Raw genomic sequence first — 25,317 nt, 5'->3', positions numbered from 1 at the left:
TCTAATTTCCTGTGAAATTCTCCCACAAAAATAATATAGTTGTTAGAAAATATATCCCTAAATGTTTCTTCCTTATCTGTTTTTCCTTGTCTGAAGTCTTAGGCAGCATAGCCTCCAAAGCTCAAAAAGCCTCCTATGAAAGACTTGGAAATAAAAATCAAGGATCTCACTCCCCTTTGTTCTATCACTCATATTTATTTGAACTTATGGCCTGCAAGTCCTTTCCTTTTGAAAGGTTACAAAGGAACATTAAGGTGCAACAAGACTGGTCTCTGCTGGCATGTCTTGGAAATTGCCTTTTGAACGTGACCTGAGGAGCTGCTAGCACCACATACTCCTTCAAAACTAATAGAGAGGTGACTTCCTTCTTTTTAAATTAAAGACACCTCATGGAAGAGAGTCTGTAAGTGACAGTAAGGACACTAATGGAGCTCTAGACTGAAGAGGCAGACAGAATAATCTTAAATGAATTTTAGTCCAATGGGTTAAGACCATGAATAAATAGTGTTGAGATCACAGGCATACAAAGGCCAAGACAGGAAAATAATATTCCATTATTAGTTTTATTATTTAGGCAGTGACAGCAAAAAAAAAAAAAATCCTAAATGTATTTTTTTTAAGAATTCAATATATACAAACAAAAGTTCTGCATAAACAGGCATAATTAGTGACTTAAGTACTCTGTTCACTGTTGTAGAAGAGACCGCAACCCAGGAGCATGCCGAGATGACCTGCCTGATACCTTGTGTTCTGTAGTCCTATCTCTTGGTCCTACATGTTACACCTCAGTCTATGTTTCTCATTCCCTTCTTTGGGACACTAACACCTCTTTCCAGCTAAACAGTCTGTATCAGAAATTATGGGTTCTTCTCTGATATCTGAAAACACTAGAAAAAATATTTTGTGATTCTCCTAGTAGAATGACCTTGTTCTGAGGGGTTTTGTCCTGTGTTTTACAGTCTATTTTTCATATCCAGACTGACTCCAAGGAAACCATTAAAGACCAATATGAAAAACAGGTTTACTACAGGTACTTGGTCAGGTTGCTAACTATGTGCCAAAATTTTGTGAGACAAGACTGCGCCACTTATGTATAAGGGAGGAGACAAATGTAGCCTGTTACCTCTCCCCATCAATTCTTGTCCCTTCAGACAGTCTGCAAAATGAAGGCTTGCTCTTACTCTTAAAAGAAGCCTTTTCATAGGCAGAGTCACAAGCCCTAGGTGGATGCTGTCAAGCTACAAAGACAAACACCAGCCTGTAGTAAGCAAATGACTCTCAGTGCAAACCAAAAATTGCAAAATGTGAGCTTGAGGTTTGCTTGCCATCCTGGGGGGAGAAGAGAGAAAGAGTAGAAAGGAAAGCAGCATGAACACTGCCATGACATTACCAAGTGAAAAATGACTGCATTTAAAGCCGAGCAATAAAAGAATAAAAAGTGTTACTTTTTTGAGAATAAGAAAAAAAATCTTGAGATTGTAAATTGAGGAATATTGGATACACTGAGAGGTAATTGGACTATCACATAGAAACAGCAATGGCAAAGGAAGGATGTGGTCTGTGGTTCTGTCATGGTTTAGCCCTAGCCAGGATCAAGCCCCACGCAGCTGCTTGCTCACTCCCCACCAGCAGGACTGGGGAGAGAATTGGAAAAGCACAAGTGAAAAACTCGTGGTTTGAAATAAAGACAGTTTAAGAGGTAAAGAAAAACTGTGCACACAAGCAAAGCATAACAAGGAATTCATTCTCCACTTCTCATGGACAGGCAGGTGTTCAGCCATTCCCAGGATGGCACGGCCCCATCACCAGTAATGGTGACTTGGAAAGGCAAACACCATCACTCCAAATATCTCTCTTCCTTCTTCTTTCCCCTACTTGCCCCTTTCACATAGTGAACATGACACCATGGGATATGGACTATCCCTTGGATCAGTTGGGATCAGCTCTCCCTGCTGTCCCTCCTCCCAAGTTCCCATGCACCACCAGCCTCCTTGCCAGCATGGTGGTATGAGAAGCAGAAAAGCCCTGAATGCTGTGTAACCACTTTAGCAGTAACAAAAACATTTCTATCTTGTCAACAGTATGTGCAGAACAAGCCCAAAAGACAGCCCCACAGCAGCATCTTTCAAGTAAATAAACTGTACCACAGTCCAAACCAGCATAGGTAAACATGGCAATCCTTCCTGGTTAACAAAAAGAGGGGTGGAGTCATGGGTGAGATTGTTTTTGTAGGAGATTGTATCATTGTGGGGACAGGGGGATCCACGATGATACATTCTCCAGGAAGCCTTTACAAAAACCCATTGGTACATTAACCTTGTGGCAGAGCATGTTAAGGAAGCTGCAGAGAATTCTGCAGCAGAACAGGCGTGCTCTGCCTTGGTTTCTCTTAACAGACCTTGTATGCTGGGATTTACTTTCATCATCTGAGAACTGAGCCTGCCCTCCCTGGCAAGCAAGCTAGGAAATTCTGAGATATCAAAATTAATTTTCACCAAACCAAACTGTGACTGCAGATGCATCTAAAGCCAATCAACCATGCAAAGCTGGAATTATTATATTTTCCTGATGCACCAATGTTTGCAATTGATGACAATATGGTTCTTAATGTGGTACAAGTGTTAGGAAAAGAATTCTGACATGTAGCAGGTATCTCTCAGAGGCACTACATAAAATGTGTTGGGGTTTTCTGTCTTAAATAATCCTCCAATATCTGCTGACTGCCTCATGTCTGTGAGAACAAAGGTTGCCTGTAATCCCTATCCCTGCTGTCTCATTGCAGTTCTTCCTAATGGCTCTGAAGGATTTGTCTGGGACCAGTCAACAGATTCTTCTGGGCTCTCCTTGTGTGGATTATTTTAACCAATCCGAAAACTGAATGGGATCTTGAAAGACTTCAAGACAGCTGGCCTGCCATGGAAGGGAAAACAATGGGATTTGTTTTGGTTCCCTGCCAAAGGTGAATCACCTGCATTTGACTATGAAACCACAAAGCATGTATCATTTGATTATTAACTTCACAAGTTACAGAAAATAAGGCATCACAATGCTTGGAATACAAGGCTGACAGTGAGGAAATTCTAGGTGCAGAAGAGTTCTATTCCTAGACAATGGCAGCCTTTGAGTTTGTCTGATTGTTTTTGAGATGTGCAAAATGCGTACAGCAGTGAAAATCAGGAAGTAACACGGAGATTGGAGAAAGGTGGCAAAAACAGCTTGGGGTTAAATGTAGACAAAGTATCAAACAAATCTGGGAAATGCATTTATGAATTCTACAGACTATAAAACTGATTTCAAGCTGCTTTTCTGTGATATCCCATTAGACAGAGATTGAGTGATGTTTGGAATTCCAAATGCAGATTTCATAGGCTTTGATTATCGTAAGGCAGCTGCAGTACATGCCTTCTCTTAGCTTATGATACATCACTTAGTCACGGTGTACACCACTGGTTTGTCTTTCGGCAGTGGCACAAAACTTACAGTAATGGGTAAGAAATTTTTATTTCCTCTTTTAATTCACTTCAAATGCCATGTCTTCTCTTTAGAGAACGTCATCATTAACCTCCCTATCATTATTAAACTGGTGTGTGTTAGCAGCCCTGTTGACTTCTGAGCATAGACTAAGTTGGGTCCTCCAGGTAGCGGTACACCTTTCATTTTGGAGAACTGAATGAATGTGTTTTCAGTAAAGAAAAATCTGTCCCTAGAAAGAATGGGGATAAGGAATAGGATAAATAATGTGCGCATGACATAAAAAAAAATGTTGTCCTAATGAATCAACACATGCAAAGTATCCCCAAAAGTATAGCTACTCTCTATAACGCTGGTTCTGCTGGGGCTAGAGATGATTAAGGACAAGTCAGTGAAAAGCTGTCTATCTGTCTGAAAAGAACTGACTTAGGGTTGCACTTTGAAGGGGTCTAAAAAACAAGACCAAGACAATACAAGCTTAAATTATCATGGATCTTCCCAGGGTGAATTAAAGAATGTGTTGTCTCAGATAACTGGGAAAAAACACGTGTGCTAGCATTTTTAATTTATAAAAAAGAAGGTATTAATAAGTACTGAACTATATAATAAGCAATATTAAATCTCTCTGCAGCTTTTTAAGTCCTTGTTGTTATAGAAAGTAGCTCTCCACAGCACAGCCAGTTACTTTCCACTGTACAGGCTCACCAGGATGGTGATAAAAAGCTCATTAAGGACAACAGTCTTACTATTTCAGAATAGGTGCTAAACAGCCACTGAAAACCACAGTAGAATATATGATTCATTTCAAGGGGAAGGAGCTCTCAGAGAATGTTTATTTCTGAGCCACATTTATGGATTTGGATTGTCAAAATCTGGGGAAAAGAAGGCTGCTTCTCAGATGATGGTAAATGATCGTGATCTCTTCTACTCCTTGTGTTGCTCCTGGAGTTCGAAGAATTGATGCCTCAGATATTTCTACCACATTGTGCCACTTCGGAATGAATTGATAACAAGCGGCAAAATTCAATCTCCATAGGAAAAAATTATCAGCACATTTTTTGAAATTCAAAGTTTATCTGTGCTGCCTGAGCTGGTAAAAATGAATATGCTGACCCCTCATTGATGAGTCATTTTTACAGCAAACTTGAATAATCATCACCATGGAAGGACAGAGAATAAAAGCGAGACTTCCTTTCAAGGAAGGCCTTCCAGGGAAAGGGAAATGGAAAGGGAAAGGGAAAGGGAAAGGGGGCATGTTTAGGAACTTCTATGAAGGGCAGAGTAGACCAAGACACTGTGCTATATATAAATTTGTTTTTTGCAAGTAAAAAAAAGGGCATTTATTTTACAAGTGAAAAATATGCAAAATGTTGAAAAAAATTTAAAAGAAATGTGGCTATTTAGCTGAGAAAAATAAATTACTCAGTCAGCATATGGGAAATATTTTCTAATATTCTAATATGACACCTAGATTAATAGATAAATATTCTCTAAAGAAATGGTGGAACCTCCAACAACTGATTCTACTACGCCTAAAGCAAAAGGGCTCTGGACAGGGCATTTCTGATGTTGATTGCAGCTGTTTAGGCACACAGATTTGGTGGTGTTCCCTTACAGACTTGTTTTTTTAGGGGACCTGAGTACTTTGGGTTTCTTCTTTTGCTGATACCACATGAGGGGAGGGTTAGTCCACAGGCTTGGCTCAGAGGACTGGGAGTAGAGGAGAGGTTTTTCTGCAGCTGCAAAATGGTGTGAATAATGAGCAATTGTTCTTTGGCAGTGGGACAAAACTTACAGTCATAGGTAAGTAAAAAGTCAGATCTCTGTGATCTATGTGATACTGGTTTAGGGGACAAGAACATTCTTAATTAAAAGCTTAATAATGATAATTTTTCATACTGCCATGAGAACAGGATTAATGCTTTATTGGATGCTTATTAAAATGAGATGTTCTACTATGAAACTGTAGAATTTGCAGGCACAGATTTTGAGATCCCTGTTTCTGCAGCCTTTCTAAGCCTGGGAACTTAATGAATGGAGAAGGGAATAAATAATTCTGTTTCCTCTCATTCTCCAAGGAAATATTATAGAAGTTGGGAATGAAAATGGCCAGTGTAGAAGACCAGACACAATGGGCTGCAGATCAGACACTTCTTCCAGTTCTTGCTTTTACAAGTCCCCTTATTACATTTCTAAACTTCTCATTTCCATCTTCTTTCCCGTAGTTTTATCATTCTTTCTGTGTTCCTTTTTACCTGCCTTTCTTTTATTATTTTTAATGGAGTATCTTTTTTCAGTTTTAATAATTTATTTGGTGTCCTACTATCTGTTTCCATCTCTTCACTCAATAGCCATTAGGGATGTGAGCCGAAGAATTTGTCGGAGATACTTCTAATATAGGAAAAAACATCATAACACCAAGTGCTGGAAGGGAGAAGTAGAAGTGATCATCCTGTCTCCATACCCACTAAAAGGAAAGAGAGCAGTGCTAAACCCTCTAGGGAGTTATCTCTATTTAATATCCAGGTCATCTAAAGTCTGTACAAACTCATACAGAAGCAGCCCAGGGATCTTTGCAGAGCAAGCACTGGTGGTCACAATTAAGGCATCACTTGAATGCAAACACAAGGGCTTAGGGGACAAGATCTCTGCAAGATACTAATTTCTGCCCATTCTGCTACCTCTCTTCCTCTGCAAAGGACAGAGTGATCAGAAAGAACAGCCACAATACATAGTGCCTTGGTACAAAAAAAGCAACCCAGAGTAATAATTTTCTCTTTGGCTCCATACCATAGTTTTCCCTACATTCCTTTTTTCCAGCAGCACTCTACAGACCTCACGGGTTTCTCATGCTAGATGAGTCCAAAATATTTTTTGACTCATCTAGCATGAGATGTAGTATATGAAAACCTCCTGGCTTTTAGGGTCCCTGCTTGACTTCTGAGTAAGTTCTCATGGCTGCCTTGTACATCCTTCTGGCTGAGGTCTGTTCTCATTAATCTTAAAAGTAGGTATTAAACACCTTAGGACAGGGAACAATGCTTGATTTGCAAGTCTACAGAATCTCGCATCATTTGGGGAAGGTGTGTAGCCTAGGATCAGAGCTTCTCATACCTACAATAATCTAAAAACTAAATTACATAAAGACATGTTTAATATTCTTAAAAATGGATTGGTTAAGACCCAAGGCAAAACCTGTCCCTGGCAGATTCATGTTGCCTGCCTCAATTGTTTTTCACTTCAGACAGTGAGAAGGATCAGCTCCTTCCTTTCTTCTTTCCTTCCTTCCTTCCTGGTCATCTCGTAGATGGGGGGCCAAGTAGGGTATCCCATGACAGCATAATTCTGAACACTGCAATGACCACCATGTCTTAACCCTGTCCCCAGGAATGTAACTCGGTTTCCTGAAGATGTTTGTGCCTTAAAAGAGACTCCCTTATCTATTCATACAATATTACAAATACAGGCCTTACTTACAGCAAAACTGGGGACTTTTCTGCCCACCTGTTTGCTCAGTTTCTTTGCAGCTTTGTATTCTCTGACAGAGGCAATACAAGAAATTCAGGTGCTTGTGCATTTCTGTGGCCAGACCCTTTATGTTTCTGTGTAACGAGCAAAAAGAAATCCCACCAGTTTCCTGGTGTGTCATATCCAATAGACATTAATTGTCCAATAGACAGCAGTTGAAAGGCCAGGTATTTCAGGAGTAACACAGCACAAACTCAGGACCATTTTCAGGGGGTTCTGATTGAACAGAGGGATGGAGGCTCTGGACCATGTTGCTTTGTGTTTCAGGGAAGAATGATGAAATCATACCTCCAGCTGTGGCCATCTTTTCCCCATCAAAGCAGGAGATCCAGCAGAAGAGCAAGGCCACCCTGGTGTGCCTGGCCTCTGGTTTCTACCCTGACCACCTGACTCTGGGATGGAGGGTGAATGGTGTGAAAAGGACTGAAGGGGTGGGGACAGACGAGTACTCCACACGGAATGGGAGCACCTACTCACTGACCAGCCGACTGAGGATGCCAGCCTGGGAATGGTTCAACCCTCTGAATCGATTTGAGTGTTTTGCCAATTTTTTTCAGAATGGAACAACAGCATCAATAAACAAATTTATCTATGGTGATGCTGGTGAGTAAAAGACATCTCTTACCATGCTGTCTAAGATAGAAATCACAAATCAAAAGAGCAAGTGTTATGATATGAACCACATCTATATGTAGCTTCCATACAAGGTGTTCTTCTGGCACAAACACAGACCTAAATATCTAGGTATTAGCATGTGTCTCTTCCCATTCCTGGCCCTTTGTCCCTGAGTTACCATTCTACATGTAGAGTTTCTTCAGGTTTTCCATTGAGAAATCTCTGTAGTAGAGTAAATTGCACAGTATCATAAAACACCTAGAGTAGTAGGAAGAATGAGGCAGTGTTTTATAAAGTGAAACTTCTAAAACCTGTATTCTGTTTGCTCTGAAGAGAAAGATGACTTTCAATTCATTTTTGTCTTTTCAGGTTGTGCACTCACAGAAGGTATGTGTGGCTTCTCACGTAAAGAGAATTTTGCCTCTTCTCTCAGGCAATTATCAGTGTGTATTTTAATGCCAGTTTTACTGACATTAAGTACAACGTGTGGGAGATATCTGCTGTATGAATAGCTTCTTCTTTCTCCTGTAAGTGATTTGTATGTGATATTTAAAAAAAGAAAAAGAAGAAAAGTTTTTTTGGAGGGCTGTTTGTGCATATTGTATGTAGCTCAGCTTTGGGGTTTAGCTCTCCCATATGATTCCATTTTGAAAATAGAAGAAATCATGGTACCTTCCTGTAGACGGAAATGTACTCTTTATCGTCTCCTCCAGTCCTAGAAACTGACTTCCACTGGGAATATGCTTGCTCAGCCAGGGAAGAAATGATCCATACTTACCCAAGTGATTCTGGCATCAAGAGTTAGGATATGATATTCCGAATATTCCTCAGTATCAAACTCGGAACAATTCCCATGACAAGTCACATTCCGCTCCACAGTGCTCTCATGTATGGAGGATATCCACAGTACAAATTACATTTCTTTCCTCTTTGTACACATATTTGCACACTCGTGTTTTTCAAGAACTTCTTTAATGCTTCAGGAATCTTAAGGCTGAGCCAAGACAGATCTTGTATCTCAATACTATGGCAACCCCCTTAAGAGTGAAAAATCCACAAGAATAAAACTTCTAGATGCCATCTTATTCTGAGCTTTGTAAAACATTCCTGATACATCGTCAGCACGCATAAAGCCATTGAAAATAGTGAGACCCAAAAAAACATTTGTACCTTGTGGTTCAGCCTATTTTGCGTTCCTAACTGGGCACTCCAATGAATAGCCCAGTTCATCAGTAGGTGTGGAACTCAGTACTTTCCCAGCATAAAGCCAGTCTCTGTCTTTCCTAGACTTGCTTTCTCTTTTGGTTCCTTAAGTCACTATGTTCTGTCCCTTCCCTGGTTCTCTAGCGTCAACAGAGCCATTCATTTGACTCTAGCTCCTTTATGTAGCTTAGCTGAAGATTTCAAGGGTTCTCATTTGATGAAAGCTCCATTAAAACTACCATCTTGTAATGATGATGATGAAAATTGAATCCACAAATACAAATGGTGTTTGACTTGCAGAGTCCTACTTGCGGTATGGAAATTCCCTGAAGCTCACTTACCTCATCCTCTGTGGCAAAGCCTTGGTCTATGCAGTTTTGGTGAGTGGTCTGGTGTGGACAGCCAAGGTAAGTCAGAGTGGCCCTGGAAGGCTGGGCTTACTCACTAGTCAGGGATCAGTGCATGCAGGCTAAACCTTTTCTCAGAGGTGTGGCTGTTCTGCAGGTGCTCTGCCAGGCTTTGTGCAGTTCGGCTTGAAAAATCACAAGTGATGGGTTTTCTCTTACTGTTCTTCCAGAAGTCAAATAAATTCAATGCTATCTAGCAGAAAAAATTCCTTCTCACAATCCTCTTTAAACACATGAAAAAGATAAGAATTAAGGACAAGTTGCCTAGAAAGTGAATAAGGGAAATAGCAGATTTATCATACATTTGTGTAATCATTGTAAAGGGGCTTACGCCTGCAGTGAAAATAATAAGCAGGTTTTTGAGGTGATGCAGGGGATAAATCTGATCAAACATTTACAAAGATTTCTAAAGAACAGTGCATCGATCTGAGCAAACGGGATAAATTGAACTAACTGCCAGGGAATGCTTTTTATTAGTAAGTTTTTGCTACGGCGGAAACATACACGCAGTGGGAGCAGCAGAAGTCTCAGCACTTGTCCATTTAAAAGCAGAACAGGGAGATGTATCTGAAAAGTGACCTTGTTGAGCTGAGGGCAAGGATGAGGACCATCTCAGTTATATTTTTTGGTCCTTTTGCAAGGATATACTGGAGGCAATCGATTTGTCTATTTTGGGATCCTAGTCGTAGAATCACAGAATGGTTTGGGTTAGACTGAGCATTTAAAGATTATCTAGTTCCATCCACACACTGACATGGGCAAGGACATCCTTCACTAGACCAGGTTGCTCAAAGCCCCATGCAACCAGGCCTTAAAGACTTCCAGGGGTGGGACATCCACAGCTTCTCTGGGAAACCTGTTCCCACTGTCTCACCACCCTCACCAGAACAAACTTCTTCCTTTAATGTGAAGCTACCCTTTATCAGTTTAAAACCAGGGGCTCTTCATCCTGTCACTGCAGACCTTGGTAAAACATCTCTGTTTTTCATGAAAGTCCCCCACTGCCGTATATTGAAAGGCCTTAGGCATGCCTCTCCAGAGGCTTCTCTTCTCCAGTCTCAGCAGGGCTTGTTCTCCCAGCCTGAGGCCCCGTGTCTGTTTTTGTGGGCCTCCTCTGGACCTGCTCTGTCATGGCCATGAATTTCCTGTGCTGGGGCCTCCAGAGCTGGACACTGAACTGCAGGGGGGGGTTGGTGGGGGTTCACATGGGCCCTTCTCCAAGTTTGTCCAGTTCCCTGTGGCTGTCATCCCTTCCCTCAAACATACCAATGGCCACACAGCTTTGTGTCATCTCTGAACTCGCTGAGGGTGCACTTGCTTCCAGTATCAATGACACACTGATGAAAGCTGAAAAAATGCTTTTGGCCCTAGTACAGGCCCTTGAGGGAAACTGTTTGTGACTGATTCCCACTTGAACATTCAACCATTAATGGTAACTCTTTGGGCAAGGTCATCCAGCCAATTCCTGTATTTGTTTCTGTTGTTTGGTGGTTGTTGTTGTTATCATTACAATTTTATTGTTCTTCTTATTTTATCCCATTTTGTTTTCAATTAGACTGGTGTCAAGTTATCTAGAGAATAAATGAAGAGCCCTTGTCATGACATCAGCAGGAACATGACAAGTTCACTGCCTTTCCATAGCAAAATATCTATGCTTCTACGAACTTCTGAATATAATTTTTTGGTAATTGTCTGTTGCCATCCTGTTCTTCTCTTTGTTGTAATCACTGCTGAGCTTTCCCTGTACTTCCATATCATAATGTATCATAATATTTCATTGTAACATATCTTTAAAAGTAGCACCTTCTTAATGCTCTGAGGCTGAGAACTCATCTCTTTGATTTAGGAATAAAGTGTTTGCTTCTTTTCCCTTGAAAAGCATGAGTTGTTGTTTTCAAATTCGGTCTTCTGTAGTAATAATGTCCTACTGCACAACTTTCAGTGAGAAATAGTGCCATAAGGAATGCACATTAAAGATCATTCCCTGACAATCCCTGTAGAAATAACTTATCAGATATGGGAACAGCAGAGACTCATCCAGTACTTACACTGTGTACCAACAAGCAGAGCCGGGCTGCAGGCACTGGAGGTTTGCCCTCGCCAGGGGCTGATTTTGGGCCAAAACAGCTTCATAATTCAAAGGTGGTAGAGAAGGAAACAGCACTCAAGCCAGATGAGAATCACTTCTCATGTCACCATCCTCTTGGGAGAAGCATGGGAGCTGCTTTTTTCTCTCACTTGGTTCTTTTGTGGGATTACCTTGGTGATGGCACCAGATTCACTGTGGTATTGAAGAAAAACTTGGTGAATAGAGTATAAGTCATCTGACACTTAATGGTTTTGTTTCAAAAGGATCTGATGACAGACTTGAGAGGAATCTGTCATACCTCTATTCATGTCAATAAAGAAGAAAGCTGTGTCTTAATGCTAGAGGACAGATGGGTATAATGCTGTAAAATGGAGTTGGTGTCCTGCTCAGTGTTTGCCACTCTTTCAGTCTCCTCAAAACACTTGAGAAGAGGTGAAAATATCCTACTCATCCAAGAGATTTATTTGGTGTTCTGAGTACAGAAATTACTTAAGTAGTCTTGTGGCTGCTCCAAACAAAACAGAGAACTGTTTCCTGAAAAATACTTTTAACAAATCTGCTTCAAGGGGTCTTATATTCACAAGATGTGAACGAGCTGGTCTAGGGAAAGGCGTCCCCTTCCTCTTTAGAGAAGAAACGATAGGAACAGTTCTCGGCAAGTGGGAATCGTGAGAAGGTTGTACAAAGGGGCACATTTCAGGGGTGTGACAAAGATAAACAAACAGATTCATCTTCTCATTCTGAGGATGGGTTCTTTTTCCAAGAAAAAGAAATGCCCCATTATTCATGCTCTATGAAGTTAGAATAGACTGGAGCACAGCAGAGTGGAATATTAAAAAATAATTCCAGCTCAGCCTGAAACACATTAAGATGAATATAATTTATTAGGACATTTGGTGAAAATGGCTGAATTTATCAGGGCTGTCAGAAAAAAACCCAGATCAATCTTGTCCTCACACACACAGGCTTTCAGAGTGTTCGTGGCAGAACTTGGTCAAAGTGAACAGAGGACAAACTGGAGCATAGGAATTTTGGAGCAGACAAGCTACGGTGCAAAGGAGGGACATAACTGAGCGGTTCTATGGAAGAAAAGAATGTGGCAAATGACAGAGACTTCCCTTTAGTCTCTGGAATATGAAGAATGTTCCCACAGTGAATTCATATCTCTCAGTCACTGGAAATTGAGACCAAGGTCTGCAATCCAATCCTGTTCTTTTCCAAGCTTTCTCCAAGACATGTAATTCTCATTCTCACACACTCCTGCTATTACAGAGGTGATTGTAAAAAGAGACCACTTTAAAAGAGAGACAGATACATATCTAGGCTCATATAAGAGCTCCTTTTTTTTTTTCTTTTGAATTGAAGTATGTTTAAAGGAAAGTTTTTGTCCATCAAGCTCTATTTCAAGAGTGTTTTCTACAGGCGATGTTTGTGATAGGGCTGATGCTTAAGTCCAAGGAGAGAAGCAGAATTCTACTCCTCACCCATTTATTGTCACTCCTTCTAGCCTTACAGGAGACCACTTTGGACAAAGTGATGTCTTCAGGGTGATATTTATGTAAGCCCACTTCTCTACAATTACACTGCACTGTGTCTCTTACAATTTTCTAGAGAACCAGCTAGTGAGAATGAAGGGGAGGATTTTTGACAAAAAGAAGGAAGGAATGCCAGGTGCACTAGACAATGGATGAAATATGATTAAATTGTGTTGACCTTTTGAAGAAGAGTAAAATGGAAAATTAGGAAGAGTAAGAAAATAAAGACTGTCATTTCAAGAATGAAAGGAAATAAATAAAAACATAAGTCAGAGTAAAATTGATACAATTGAGAGATAGGGAAGAGAATCTAACCTGTAGTGGAGGAGAAGCAAAGGGAACCAGAGTGTGTTTCTGTAAAACGGTGTTTGTGGTGACCTTTTCTGTGCACCATAAACCATATACTCAAGGGATTAGTAAATGTGGAGAGTCTTTCTGGAGATCTTTCCCCCACTTTACTTCTCATTATTACCTCACACCAGAAGTTAAACCATTGGTAGTTCAGTGGAAGCTCACACAGGGCTAAATGAAAAACGGAGTCATACATTTTATGTTTAAATGTTTCCTGCATAGATGTAGGAAATAACACAGACTAAGGTAGAGGTGCAACAGTGTAAATTTGGATGCAGAAGTTCTGGTATACATGAAAATATTAGAAAAAATATATTGTAATTTTCCTAGTAGAATGGCTTTGTTTTGAAGCATTTTTTTCTGCGCTTTGTAGTATATTTTTCATGTAAAAAAGATTCAAGTGAAGCTGTTGAAGAGCAATATAAAAACATGTTTAGGTTAGGTTGCTAACTATGTGTTTGCACTTTGTGAGACAAGACTGTGCCACTTATGTATAAGGGAGGAGACAAATGTAGCCTGTTACCTCTCCCCATCAATTCTTGTCCCTTCAGACAGTCTGCAAAATGAAGGCTTGCTCTTACTCTTAAAAGAAGCCCTTTCAGAGTCACAAGCATCCTGAGAGGATGCTCTCAAGCAACACAAAGCTACAAAGACAAACACCAGCCCATAGTAAACAAATTACTCTCATTGCAAATCAGTTAGCATGGGTTAAAAGTTTTTGTCATCCTCCAGGGGGTAAAAAGGAGAAAGAGTAGAAAGGAAAGCAGCATGAACACTGCCATGACATTACCAAGTGAAAAATGACAGCATTTAAAGCCAAGCAATAAAAGAATAAAAAGTGTTACCTTTTTGAGTATAAGAAAAAAATCTTGAGATTGTAAATTGAGGAATATTGGATACACTGAGAGGTAATTGGACTATCACATAGAAACAGCAATGGCAAAGGAAGGATGTGGTCTGTGGTTCTGTCATGGTTTAGCCCTAGCCAGGATCAAGCCCCACGCAGCTGCTTGCTCACTCCCCACCAGCAGGACTGGGGAGAGAATTGGAAAAGCACAAGTGAAAAACTTGTGGTTTGAAATAAAGACAGTTTAAGAGGTAAAGAAAAACTGTGCATACAAGCAAAGCATAACAAGGAATTCATTCTCCACTTCTCATGGACAGGCAGGTGTTCAGCCATTCCCAGGATGGCACGGCCCCATCACCAGTAATGGTGACTTGGAAAGGCAAACACCATCACTCCAAATATCTCTCTTCCTTCTTCTTTCCCCTACTTGCCCCTTTCATATAGTGAACATGACACCATGGGATATGGACTATCCCTTGGATCAGTTGGGATCAGCTCTCCCTGCTGTCCCTCCTCCCAAGTTCCCATGCACCACCAGCCTCCTTGCCAGCATGGTGGTATGAGAAGCAGAAAAGCCCTGAATGCTGTGTAACCACTTTAGCAGTAACAAAAACATTTCTATCTTGTCAACAGTATGTGCAGAACAAGCCCAAAAGACAGCCCCACAGCAGCATCTTTCAAGTAAATAAACTGTACCACAGTCCAAACCAGCATAGGTAAACATGGCAATCCTTCCTGGTTAACAAAAAGAGGGGTGGAGTCATGGGTGAGATTGTTTTTGTACCAGACTGTATCATTGTGGCACAACAGCGGGGGACCACGATGATACATTCTCCAGGAAGCCTTTACAAAAACCCATTGGTACATTAACCTTGTGGCAGAGCATGTTAAGGAAGCTGCAGAGAATTCTGCAGCAGAACAGGCGTGCTCTGCCTTGGTTTCTCTTAACAGACCTTGTATGCTGGGATTTACTTTCATCATCTGAGAACTGAGCCTGCCCTCCCTGGCAAGCAAGCTAGGAAATTCTGAGATATCAAAATTAATTTTCACCAAACCAAACTGTGACTGCAGATGCATCTAAAGCCAATCAACCATGCAAAGCTGGAATTATTATATTTTCCTGATGCACCAATGTTTGCAATTGATGACAATATGGTTCTTAATGTGGTACAAGTGTTAGGAAAAGAATTCTGACATGTAGAAGGTATCTCTCAGAGGCACTACATAAAATGTGTTGGGGTTTTCTGTCTTAAATAATCCTCCAATATCTGCTGACTGCCTCATGTCTGTGAGAACAAAGGTTGCCTATAATCCCTATCCCTGCTGTCTCACTGCAGTTCTTCCTAATGGCTCTGAAGGGTTTGTCTGGGACCAGTCAACAGATTCTTCTGGGCTCTCCTTGTGTGGATTATTATAACCAATCCGAAAACTGAACAGGATCCTGAAAGACTATTCAAGATAGCTGGCCTGCCATGGAAGGGAAAACAATGGGGTTTGTTTTAGTTCAATGTTACAGGCAAACCACTTCAAATAGAGAATGAGTGATGTTTGGGATTCCAAAAACAGTAATGGTTTCTAAAGCTTGTGCTCATAGTAAGGCAGCTGCAGTGCATGCCTTCTCTTAGCTTATGATACATCACTTTGTCACTGTGAATGCTGCTGATATGATTTTCGGCAGTGGCACAAAACTTACAGTAATGGGTAAGAAACTTTAGTTTCCTCTTTTAATTCACTTCAAATGCCATGTCTTCTCTTTAGAGAACGTCATCATTAACCTCCCTATCATTATTAAACTGGTGTGTGTTAGCAGCCCTGTCGACTTCTGAGCATAGACTAAGTTGGGTCCTCCAGGTAGTGGTACACCTTTCATTTTGGAGAACTGAATGAATGTGTTTTCAGTAAAGAAAAATCTGTCCCTAGAAAGAATGGGGATAAGGAATAGGATAAATAATGTGCACATGACATAAAAAAAAGTTGTCCTAGTGAATCAACACATGCAAAAAATCCCCAAAAGTATAGCTACTCTCTATAACGCTGGTTCTGCTGGGGCTAGAGATGATTAAGGACAAGTCAGTGAAAAGCTGTCTATCTGTCTGGAAAGAACTGACTTAGGGTTGCATTTTGAAGGGGTCTAAAAAACAAGACCAAGACAATACAAGCTTAAATTATCATGGATCTTCCCAGGGTGAATTAAAGAATGTGTTGTCTCAGATAACTGGGAAAAAACACGTGTGCTAGCATTTTTAATTTATAAAAAAGAAGGTATTAATAAGTACTGAACTATATAATAAGCAATATTAAATCTCTCTGCAGCTTTTTAAGTCCTTGTTGTTATAGAAAGTAGCTCTCCACAGCACAGCCAGTTTCTTTCCACTGTACAGGCTCACCAGGTAAAAGATACAAAGACCACAAAGGACAATGGCATTACTATTTCAGAATAGGTGCTAAACAGCCATTGAAAACCACAGAAAAATAATATATGATTAATTTCTAAGAGAAAGAGATCTCAGGGAATGTCGATATATGGGAAATATTTTCTAATATTCTCATATGACACCTAGATAAATAGATAAATATTAACTAAAAATTGTTGGAACCTCCAACAACTCACTGAACCTGGAGCAAAAGGGCTCTGGGCAGGGCATTTCTGATGTTGATCACAGCTGTTTAGATACACAGATTTGCTGGTGTTCCCTTTCAGACCTGTTTTCTAGGAGACCTGAGATAAATGTACTCTGTATTTCTTCTTTTCTGGTACCACATGAGGGGAGGGTTAGTCCACAGGCTTGGCTCAGAGGACTGGGAGTAGAGGAGAGGTTTTTCTGCAGCTGCAAAATGGTGTGAATAATAATAGACTGTTCTTTGGCAGTGGGACAAAACTTACAGTCATAGGTAAGTAAAAAGTCAGATCTCCATGATTTATGTGATACTGGTTTAGGGGACAAGAACATTCTTAATTAAAAGCTTAAGAATGATAATTTTTCATGCAGCCATGAGAATAGGATTAATGCTTTATTGGTTGCTTATTAAAATGAGATGTGCCATTATGGAAGTGTAGAATTTACAGGCACAAATACTTGTGTCTTCAGTCTTTGTCTTTCATTTCTGGGAACTTCATGAAGGGAGAAGGGAATAAATAATTTTATTTTCACCCATCCTCCAAGGAAATATTATAGAGGTTGGGAATTAAAAATGCTTCTTTAGTCTGCAGGTTTTTATAGTTTATCTGTGTAATGATCCAAAGCAGCATTTTGGAGGCAGAGTCTGGATTCTCCTGTGTGCTGAACCACAGAGGGAAGGAGTAATCTTGCTGGCACTTCGCTTGCCTGTCCATGGATAGTTGTCAGGCTGTCTAAAGTTGCTTTAGGACGCTGGCTTCTGCTAGTAATCCTTTTCACAACTTCTGCTGCTCAGCAAGGACTGTATTATTTTTCTCTTAGCATACTTTTTTCCTCTATTCTTTTTATTTTTCCCCATTTTCTTTTGTTGTTTTCCCCTCTCGCAGCAAAGGATTTAACATCACCTATATCAGGGCATTTCAGAATCACAAGGCAAAGTAACTTTTTCTATCTGCTACTGCCCCATCTGACAGCAAACTGTAGAAATACTCACTGGTGCCTGCTCCTTTAAACAGTACAATTTTAAGGAACTATGTGGCTGGCAGGAAGAGCATAATGACACTGGGGGTTAGAGCCCGACTTTGTACAGCTGTGCAAACCAGCCGCTTAACTTTGGAGTCGGTACTGTGCTCAGAGTCATAGGTAAGGAGCTGTTGTTAACCCAAGTGCTCAGTGTGGAGGACACCTGAAAATTGCCCTTCCATTCTTGATATGTAGCATATACAGAGATGATTTTAAAATGAAAGTAGGAGCGAAAGATAACAAGAAATTGTGAAACTGACCCTACAATGATGGGAATGGAGGAACTGTGATACTTTTTCACTCAGGTAGGTGAAGTCCATGTGACAGGGAATGAGTTTATGCATGGAAGTGATCGAGCTTTGTGTCAGTGTCTACAATGAGGATCATGGATGACCAGAACACAATGGGCTGCTGATCAGATTTTTTTTTCTAGTCCTTGCTTTTACCAATCCCTTTATTCCATTTCAAGCATGCTAATTTTCTGATTTTCTTGGCCTTTCCAGTAGTTTCAGTATTTTTCTAATTCTTATCTTCTGTCTCTCTTTTTTACGTACCTTCCATGTTTGCTAGTTTCTTTTTTTCTTTAGGCTATAAAATTTCTCCTTTTTCTTTTGTCCTCCTGTCTGTTTCCATCTCCTCACTAATTCGCTGTTAAGGCTATGAGCCGAAGAATTTGTCAGAGATACTTCTAATATAGGAAAAAACATCATAACACCAAGTGCTGGAAGGGAGAAGTAGAAGTGATCATCCTGTCTCCATACCCACTAAAAGGAAAGAGTGCAGTGCTAAACCCTCTAGGGAGTTATCTCTATTTAATATCCAGGTCATCTAAAGTCTGTACAAACTCATACAGAAGCAGCCCAGGGATCTTTGCAGAGCAAGCACTGGTGGTCACAATTAAGGCATCACTTGAATGCAAACACAAGGGCTTAGGGGACAAGATCTCTGCAAGATACTAATTTCTGCCCATTCTGCTACCTCTCTTCCTCTGCAAAGGACAGAGTGATCAGAAAGAACAGCCACAATTCATAGTGCCTTGATACAAAAAAAGCAACCCAGAGTAATAATTTTCTCTTTGGCTCCATACCATAGTTTTCCCTACATTCCTTTTTTCCAGCAGCACTCTACAGACCTCACGGGTTTCTCATGCTAGATGAGTCCAAAATATTTTTTGACTCATCTAGCATGAGATGTAGTATATGAAAACCTCCTGGCTTTTAGGGTCCCTGCTTGACTTCTGAGTAAGTTCTCATGGCTGCCTTGTACATCCTTCTGGCTGAGGTCTGTTCTCATTAATCTTAAAAGTAGGTATTAAACACCTTAGGACAGGGAACAATGCTTGATTTGCAAGTCTACAGAATCTCGCATCATTTGGGGAAGGTGTGTAGCCTAGGATCAGAGCTTCTCATACCTACAATAATCTAAAAACTAAATTACATAAAGACATGTTTAATATTCTTAAAAATGGATTGGTTAAGACCCAAGGCAAAACCTGTCCCTGGCAGATTCATGTTGCCTGCCTCAATTGTTTTTCACTTCAGACAGTGAGAAGGATCAGCTCCTTCCTTTCTTCTTTCCTTCCTTCCTTCCTGATCATCTCGTAGATGAGGGGCCAAGTAGGGTATCCCATGACAGCATAATTCTGAACACTGCAATGACCACCATGTCTTAACCCTGTCCCCAGGAATGTAACTCGGTTTCCTGAAGATGTTTGTGCCTTAAAAGAGACTCCCTTATCTATTCATACAATATTACAAATACAGGCCTTACTTACAGCAAAACTGGGGACTTTTCTGCCCACCTGTTTGCTCAGTTTCTTTGCAGCTTTGTATTCTCTGACAGAGGCAATACAAGAAATTCAGGTGCTTGTGCATTTCTGTGGCCAGACGCTTTATGTTTCTGTGTAACGAGCGAAAAGAAATCCCACCAGTTTCCTGGTGTGTCATATCCAATAGACATTAATTGTCCAATAGACAGCAGTTGAAAGGCCAGGTATTTCAGGAGTAACACAGCACAAACTCAGGACCATTTTCAGGGGGTTCTGATTGAACAGAGGGATGGAGGCTCTGGACCATGTTGCTTTGTGTTTCAGGGAAGAATGATGAAATCATACCTCCAGCTGTGGCCATCTTTTCCCCATCAAAGCAGGAGATCCAGCAGAAGAGCAAGGCCACCCTGGTGTGCCTGGCCTCTGGTTTCTACCCTGACCACCTGACTCTGGGATGGAGGGTGAATGGTGTGAAAAGGACTGAAGGGGTGGGGACAGACGAGTACTCCACACGGAATGGGAGCACCTACTCACTGACCAGCCGACTGAGGATGCCAGCCTGGGAATGGTTCAACCCTCTGAATCGATTTGAGTGTTTTGCCAATTTTTTTCAGAATGGAACAACAGCATCAATAAACAAATTTATCTATGGTGATGCTGGTGAGTAAAAGACATCTCTTACCATGCTGTCTAAGATAGAAATCACAAATCAAAAGAGCAAGTGTTATGATATGAACCACATCTATATGTAGCTTCCATACAAGGTGTTCTTCTGGCACAAACACAGACCTAAATATCTAGGTATTAGCATGTGTCTCTTCCCATTCCTGGCCCTTTGTCCCTGAGTTACCATTCTACATGTAGAGTTTCTTCAGGTTTTCCATTGAGAAATCTCTGTAGTAGAGTAAATTGCACAGTATCATAAAACACCTAGAGTAGTAGGAAGAATGAGGCAGTGTTTTATAAAGTGAAACTTCTAAAACCTGTATTCTGTTTGCTCTGAAGAGAAAGATGACTTTCAATTCATTTTTGTCTTTTCAGGTTGTGCACTCACAGAAGGTATGTGTGGCTTCTCACGTAAAGAGAATTTTGCCTCTTCTCTCAGGCAATTATCAGTGTGTATTTTAATGCCAGTTTTACTGACATTAAGTACAACGTGTGGGAGATATCTGCTGTATGAATAGCTTCTTCTTTCTCCTGTAAGTGATTTGTATGTGATATTTAAAAAAAGAAAAAGAAGAAAAGTTTTTTTGGAGGGCTGTTTGTGCATATTGTATGTAGCTCAGCTTTGGGGTTTAGCTCTCCCATATGATTCCATTTTGAAAATAGAAGAAATCATGGTACCTTCCTGTAGACGGAAATGTACTCTTTATCGTCTCCTCCAGTCCTAGAAACTGACTTCCACTGGGAATATGCTTGCTCAGCCAGGGAAGAAATGATCCATACTTACCCAAGTGATTCTGGCATCAAGAGTTAGGATATGATATTCCGAATATTCCTCAGTATCAAACTCGGAACAATTCCCATGACAAGTCACATTCCGCTCCACAGTGCTCTCATGTATGGAGGATATCCACAGTACAAATTACATTTCTTTCCTCTTTGTACACATATTTGCACACTCGTGTTTTTCAAGAACTTCTTTAATGCTTCAGGAATCTTAAGGCTGAGCCAAGACAGATCTTGTATCTCAATACTATGGCAACCCCCTTAAGAGTGAAAAATCCACAAGAATAAAACTTCTAGATGCCATCTTATTCTGAGCTTTGTAAAACATTCCTGATACATCGTCAGCACGCATAAAGCCATTGAAAATAGTGAGACCCAAAAAAACATTTGTACCTTGTGGTTCAGCCTATTTTGCGTTCCTAACTGGGCACTCCAATGAACAGCCCAGTTCATCAGTAGGTGTGGAACTCAGTACTTTCCCAGCATAAAGCCAGTCTCTGTCTTTCCTAGACTTGCTTTCTCTTTTGGTTCCTTAAGTCACTATGTTCTGTCCCTTCCCTGGTTCTCTAGCGTCAACAGAGCCATTCATTTGACTCTAGCTCCTTTATGTAGCTTAGCTGAAGATTTCAAGGGTTCTCATTTGATGAAAGCTCCATTAAAACTACCATCTTGTAATGATGATGATGAAAATTGAATCCACAAATACAAATGGTGTTTGACTTGCAGAGTCCTACTTGCGGTATGGAAATTCCCTGAAGCTCACTTACCTCATCCTCTGTGGCAAAGCCTTGGTCTATGCAGTTTTGGTGAGTGGTCTGGTGTGGACAGCCAAGGTAAGTCAGAGTGGCCCTGGAAGGCTGGGCTTACTCACTAGTCAGGGATCAGTGCATGCAGGCTAAACCTTTTCTCAGAGGTGTGGCTGTTCTGCAGGTGCTCTGCCAGGCTTTGTGCAGTTCGGCTTGAAAAATCACAAGTGATGGGTTTTCTCTTACTGTTTTTCCAGAAGTCAAATAAATTCAATGCTATCTAGCAGAAAAAATTCCTTCTCACAATCCTCTTTAAACACATGAAAAAGATAAGAATTAAGGACAAGTTGCCTAGAAAGTGAATAAGGGAAATAGCAGATTTATCATACATTTGTGTAATCATTGTAAAGGGGCTTACGCCTGCAGTGAAAATAATAAGCAGGTTTTTGAGGTGATGCAGGGGATAAATCTGATCAAACATTTACAAAGATTTCTAAAGAACAGTGCATCGATCTGAGCAAACGGGATAAATTGAACTAACTGCCAGGGAATGCTTTTTATTAGTAAGTTTTTGCTACGGCGGAAACATACACGCAGTGGGAGCAGCAGAAGTCTCAGCACTTGTCCATTTAAAAGCAGAACAGGGAGATGTATCTGAAAAGTGACCTTGTTGAGCTGAGGGCAAGGATGAGGACCATCTCAGTTATATTTTTTGGTCCTTTTGCAAGGATATACTGGAGGCAATCGATTTGTCTATTTTGGGATCCTAGTCGTAGAATCACAGAATGGTTTGGGTTAGACTGAGCATTTAAAGATTATCTAGTTCCATCCACACACTGACATGGGCAAGGACATCCTTCACTAGACCAGGTTGCTCAAAGCCCCATGCAACCAGGCCTTAAAGACTTCCAGGGGTGGGACATCCACAGCTTCTCTGGGAAACCTGTTCCCACTGTCTCACCACCCTCACCAGAACAAACTTCTTCCTTTAATGTGAAGCTACCCTTTATCAGTTTAAAACCAGGGGCTCTTCATCCTGTCACTGCAGACCTTGGTAAAACATCTCTGTTTTTCATGAAAGTCCCCCACTGCCGTATATTGAAAGGCCTTAGGCATGCCTCTCCAGAGGCTTCTCTTCTCCAGTCTCAGCAGGGCTTGTTCTCCCAGCCTGAGGCCCCGTGTCTGTTTTTGTGGGCCTCCTCTGGACCTGCTCTGTCATGGCCATGAATTTCCTGTGCTGGGGCCTCCAGAGCTGGACACTGAACTGCAGGGGGGGGTTGGTGGGGGTTCACATGGGCCCTTCTCCAAGTTTGTCCAGTTCCCTGTGGCTGTCATCCCTTCCCTCAAACATACCAATGGCCACACAGCTTTGTGTCATCTCTGAACTCGCTGAGGGTGCACTTGCTTCCAGTATCAATGACACACTGATGAAAGCTGAAAAAATGCTTTTGGCCCTAGTACAGGCCCTTGAGGGAAACTGTTTGTGACTGATTCCCACTTGAACATTCAACCATTAATGGTAACTCTTTGGGCAAGGTCATCCAGCCAATTCCTGTATTTGTTTCTGTTGTTTGGTGGTTGTTGTTGTTATCATTACAATTTTATTGTTCTTCTTATTTTATCCCATTTTGTTTTCAATTAGACTGGTGTCAAGTTATCTAGAGAATAAATGAAGAGCCCTTGTCATGACATCAGCAGGAACATGACAAGTTCACTGCCTTTCCATAGCAAAATATCTATGCTTCTACGAACTTCTGAATATAATTTTTTGGTAATTGTCTGTTGCCATCCTGTTCTTCTCTTTGTTGTAATCACTGCTGAGCTTTCCCTGTACTTCCATATCATAATGTATCATAATATTTCATTGTAACATATCTTTAAAAGTAGCACCTTCTTAATGCTCTGAGGCTGAGAACTCATCTCTTTGATTTAGGAATAAAGTGTTTGCTTCTTTTCCCTTGAAAAGCATGAGTTGTTGTTTTCAAATTCGGTCTTCTGTAGTAATAATGTCCTACTGCACAACTTTCAGTGAGAAATAGTGCCGTAAGGAATGCACATTAAAGATCATTCCCTGACAATCCCTGTAGAAATAACTTATCAGATATGGGAACAGCAGAGACTCATCCAGTACTTACACTGTGTACCAACAAGCAGAGCCGGGCTGCAGGCACTGGAGGTTTGCCCTCGCCAGGGGCTGATTTTGGGCCAAAACAGCTTCATAATTCAAAGGTGGTAGAGAAGGAAACAGCACTCAAGCCAGATGAGAATCACTTCTCATGTCACCATCCTCTTGGGAGAAGCATGGGAGCTGCTTTTTTCTCTCACTTGGTTCTTTTGTGGGATTACCTTGGTGATGGCACCAGATTCACTGTGGTATTGAAGAAAAACTTGGTGAATAGAGTATAAGTCATCTGACACTTAATGGTTTTGTTTCAAAAGGATCTGATGACAGACTTGAGAGGAATCTGTCATACCTCTATTCATGTCAATAAAGAAGAAAGCTGTGTCTTAATGCTAGAGGACAGATGGGTATAATGCTGTAAAATGGAGTTGGTGTCCTGCTCAGTGTTTGCCACTCTTTCAGTCTCCTCAAAACACTTGAGAAGAGGTGAAAATATCCTACTCATCCAAGAGATTTATTTGGTGTTCTGAGTACAGAAATTACTTAAGTAGTCTTGTGGCTGCTCCAAACAAAACAGAGAACTGTTTCCTGAAAAATACTTTTAACAAATCTGCTTCAAGGGGTCTTATATTCACAAGATGTGAACGAGCTGGTCTAGGGAAAGGCGTCCCCTTCCTCTTTAGAGAAGAAACGATAGGAACAGTTCTCGGCAAGTGGGAATCGTGAGAAGGTTGTACAAAGGGGCACATTTCAGGGGTGTGACAAAGATAAACAAACAGATTCATCTTCTCATTCTGAGGATGGGTTCTTTTTCCAAGAAAAAGAAATGCCCCATTATTCATGCTCTATGAAGTTAGAATAGACTGGAGCACAGCAGAGTGGAATATTAAAAAATAATTCCAGCTCAGCCTGAAACACATTAAGATGAATATAATTTATTAGGACATTTGGTGAAAATGGCTGAATTTATCAGGGCTGTCGGAAAAAAACCCAGATCAATCTTGTCCTCACACACACAGGCTTTCAGAGTGTTCGTGGCAGAACTTGGTCAAAGTGAACAGAGGACAAACTGGAGCATAGGAATTTTGGAGCAGACAAGTTATGGTGCAAAGGAGGGACATAACTGAGCGGTTCTATGGAAGAAAAGAATGTGGCAAATGACAGAGACTTCCCTTTAGTCTCTGGAATATGAAGAATGTTCCCACAGTGAATTCATATCTCTCAGTCACTGGAAATTGAGACCAAGGTCTGCAATCCAATCCTGTTCTTTTCCAAGCTTTCTCCAAGACATGTAATTCTCATTCTCACACACTCCTGCTATTACAGAGGTGATTGTAAAAAGAGACCACTTTAAAAGAGAGACAGATACATATCTAGGCTCATATAAGAGCTCCTTTTTTTTTTCTTTTGAATTGAAGTATGTTTAAAGGAAAGTTTTTGTCCATCAAGCTCTATTTCAAGAGTGTTTTCTACAGGCGATGTTTGTGATAGGGCTGATGCTTAAGTCCAAGGAGAGAAGCAGAATTCTACTCCTCACCCATTTAT

General features: G+C 40.8%; 2 gene segments (V, D, J or C); both read left to right on the top strand.

Moving 5' to 3' along the window:
• Positions 1 to 11,095, top strand: part of LOC128784051 (T cell receptor beta constant 2-like) — a 30,625-nt gene extending 19,530 nt beyond the window's left edge. The window contains 5 exon segments of the C gene segment in view: positions 5,217 to 5,274; positions 7,267 to 7,602; positions 7,984 to 8,001; positions 9,118 to 9,224; positions 10,780 to 11,095. Of these exon segments, the coding sequence occupies positions 5,217 to 5,274; positions 7,267 to 7,602; positions 7,984 to 8,001; positions 9,118 to 9,224; positions 10,780 to 10,806 (546 nt within the window).
• A 4,624-nt stretch (positions 11,096 to 15,719) lies between these two features.
• LOC128784053 (T cell receptor beta constant 2-like) lies at positions 15,720 to 23,608 on the top strand. The segment is given in 5 exon segments: positions 15,720 to 15,747; positions 19,780 to 20,115; positions 20,497 to 20,514; positions 21,631 to 21,737; positions 23,293 to 23,608. Coding segments are annotated over 5 exon segments (492 nt in total).
• Positions 23,609 to 25,317: the final 1,709 nt, after the last annotated feature.

Source organism: Vidua chalybeata, chromosome 2 (genome assembly GCF_026979565.1).
Source record: "Vidua chalybeata isolate OUT-0048 chromosome 2, bVidCha1 merged haplotype, whole genome shotgun sequence".
NCBI lineage: Eukaryota > Metazoa > Chordata > Aves > Passeriformes > Viduidae > Vidua > Vidua chalybeata.
This window is presented reverse-complemented; position numbering and strand designations above follow the sequence as displayed.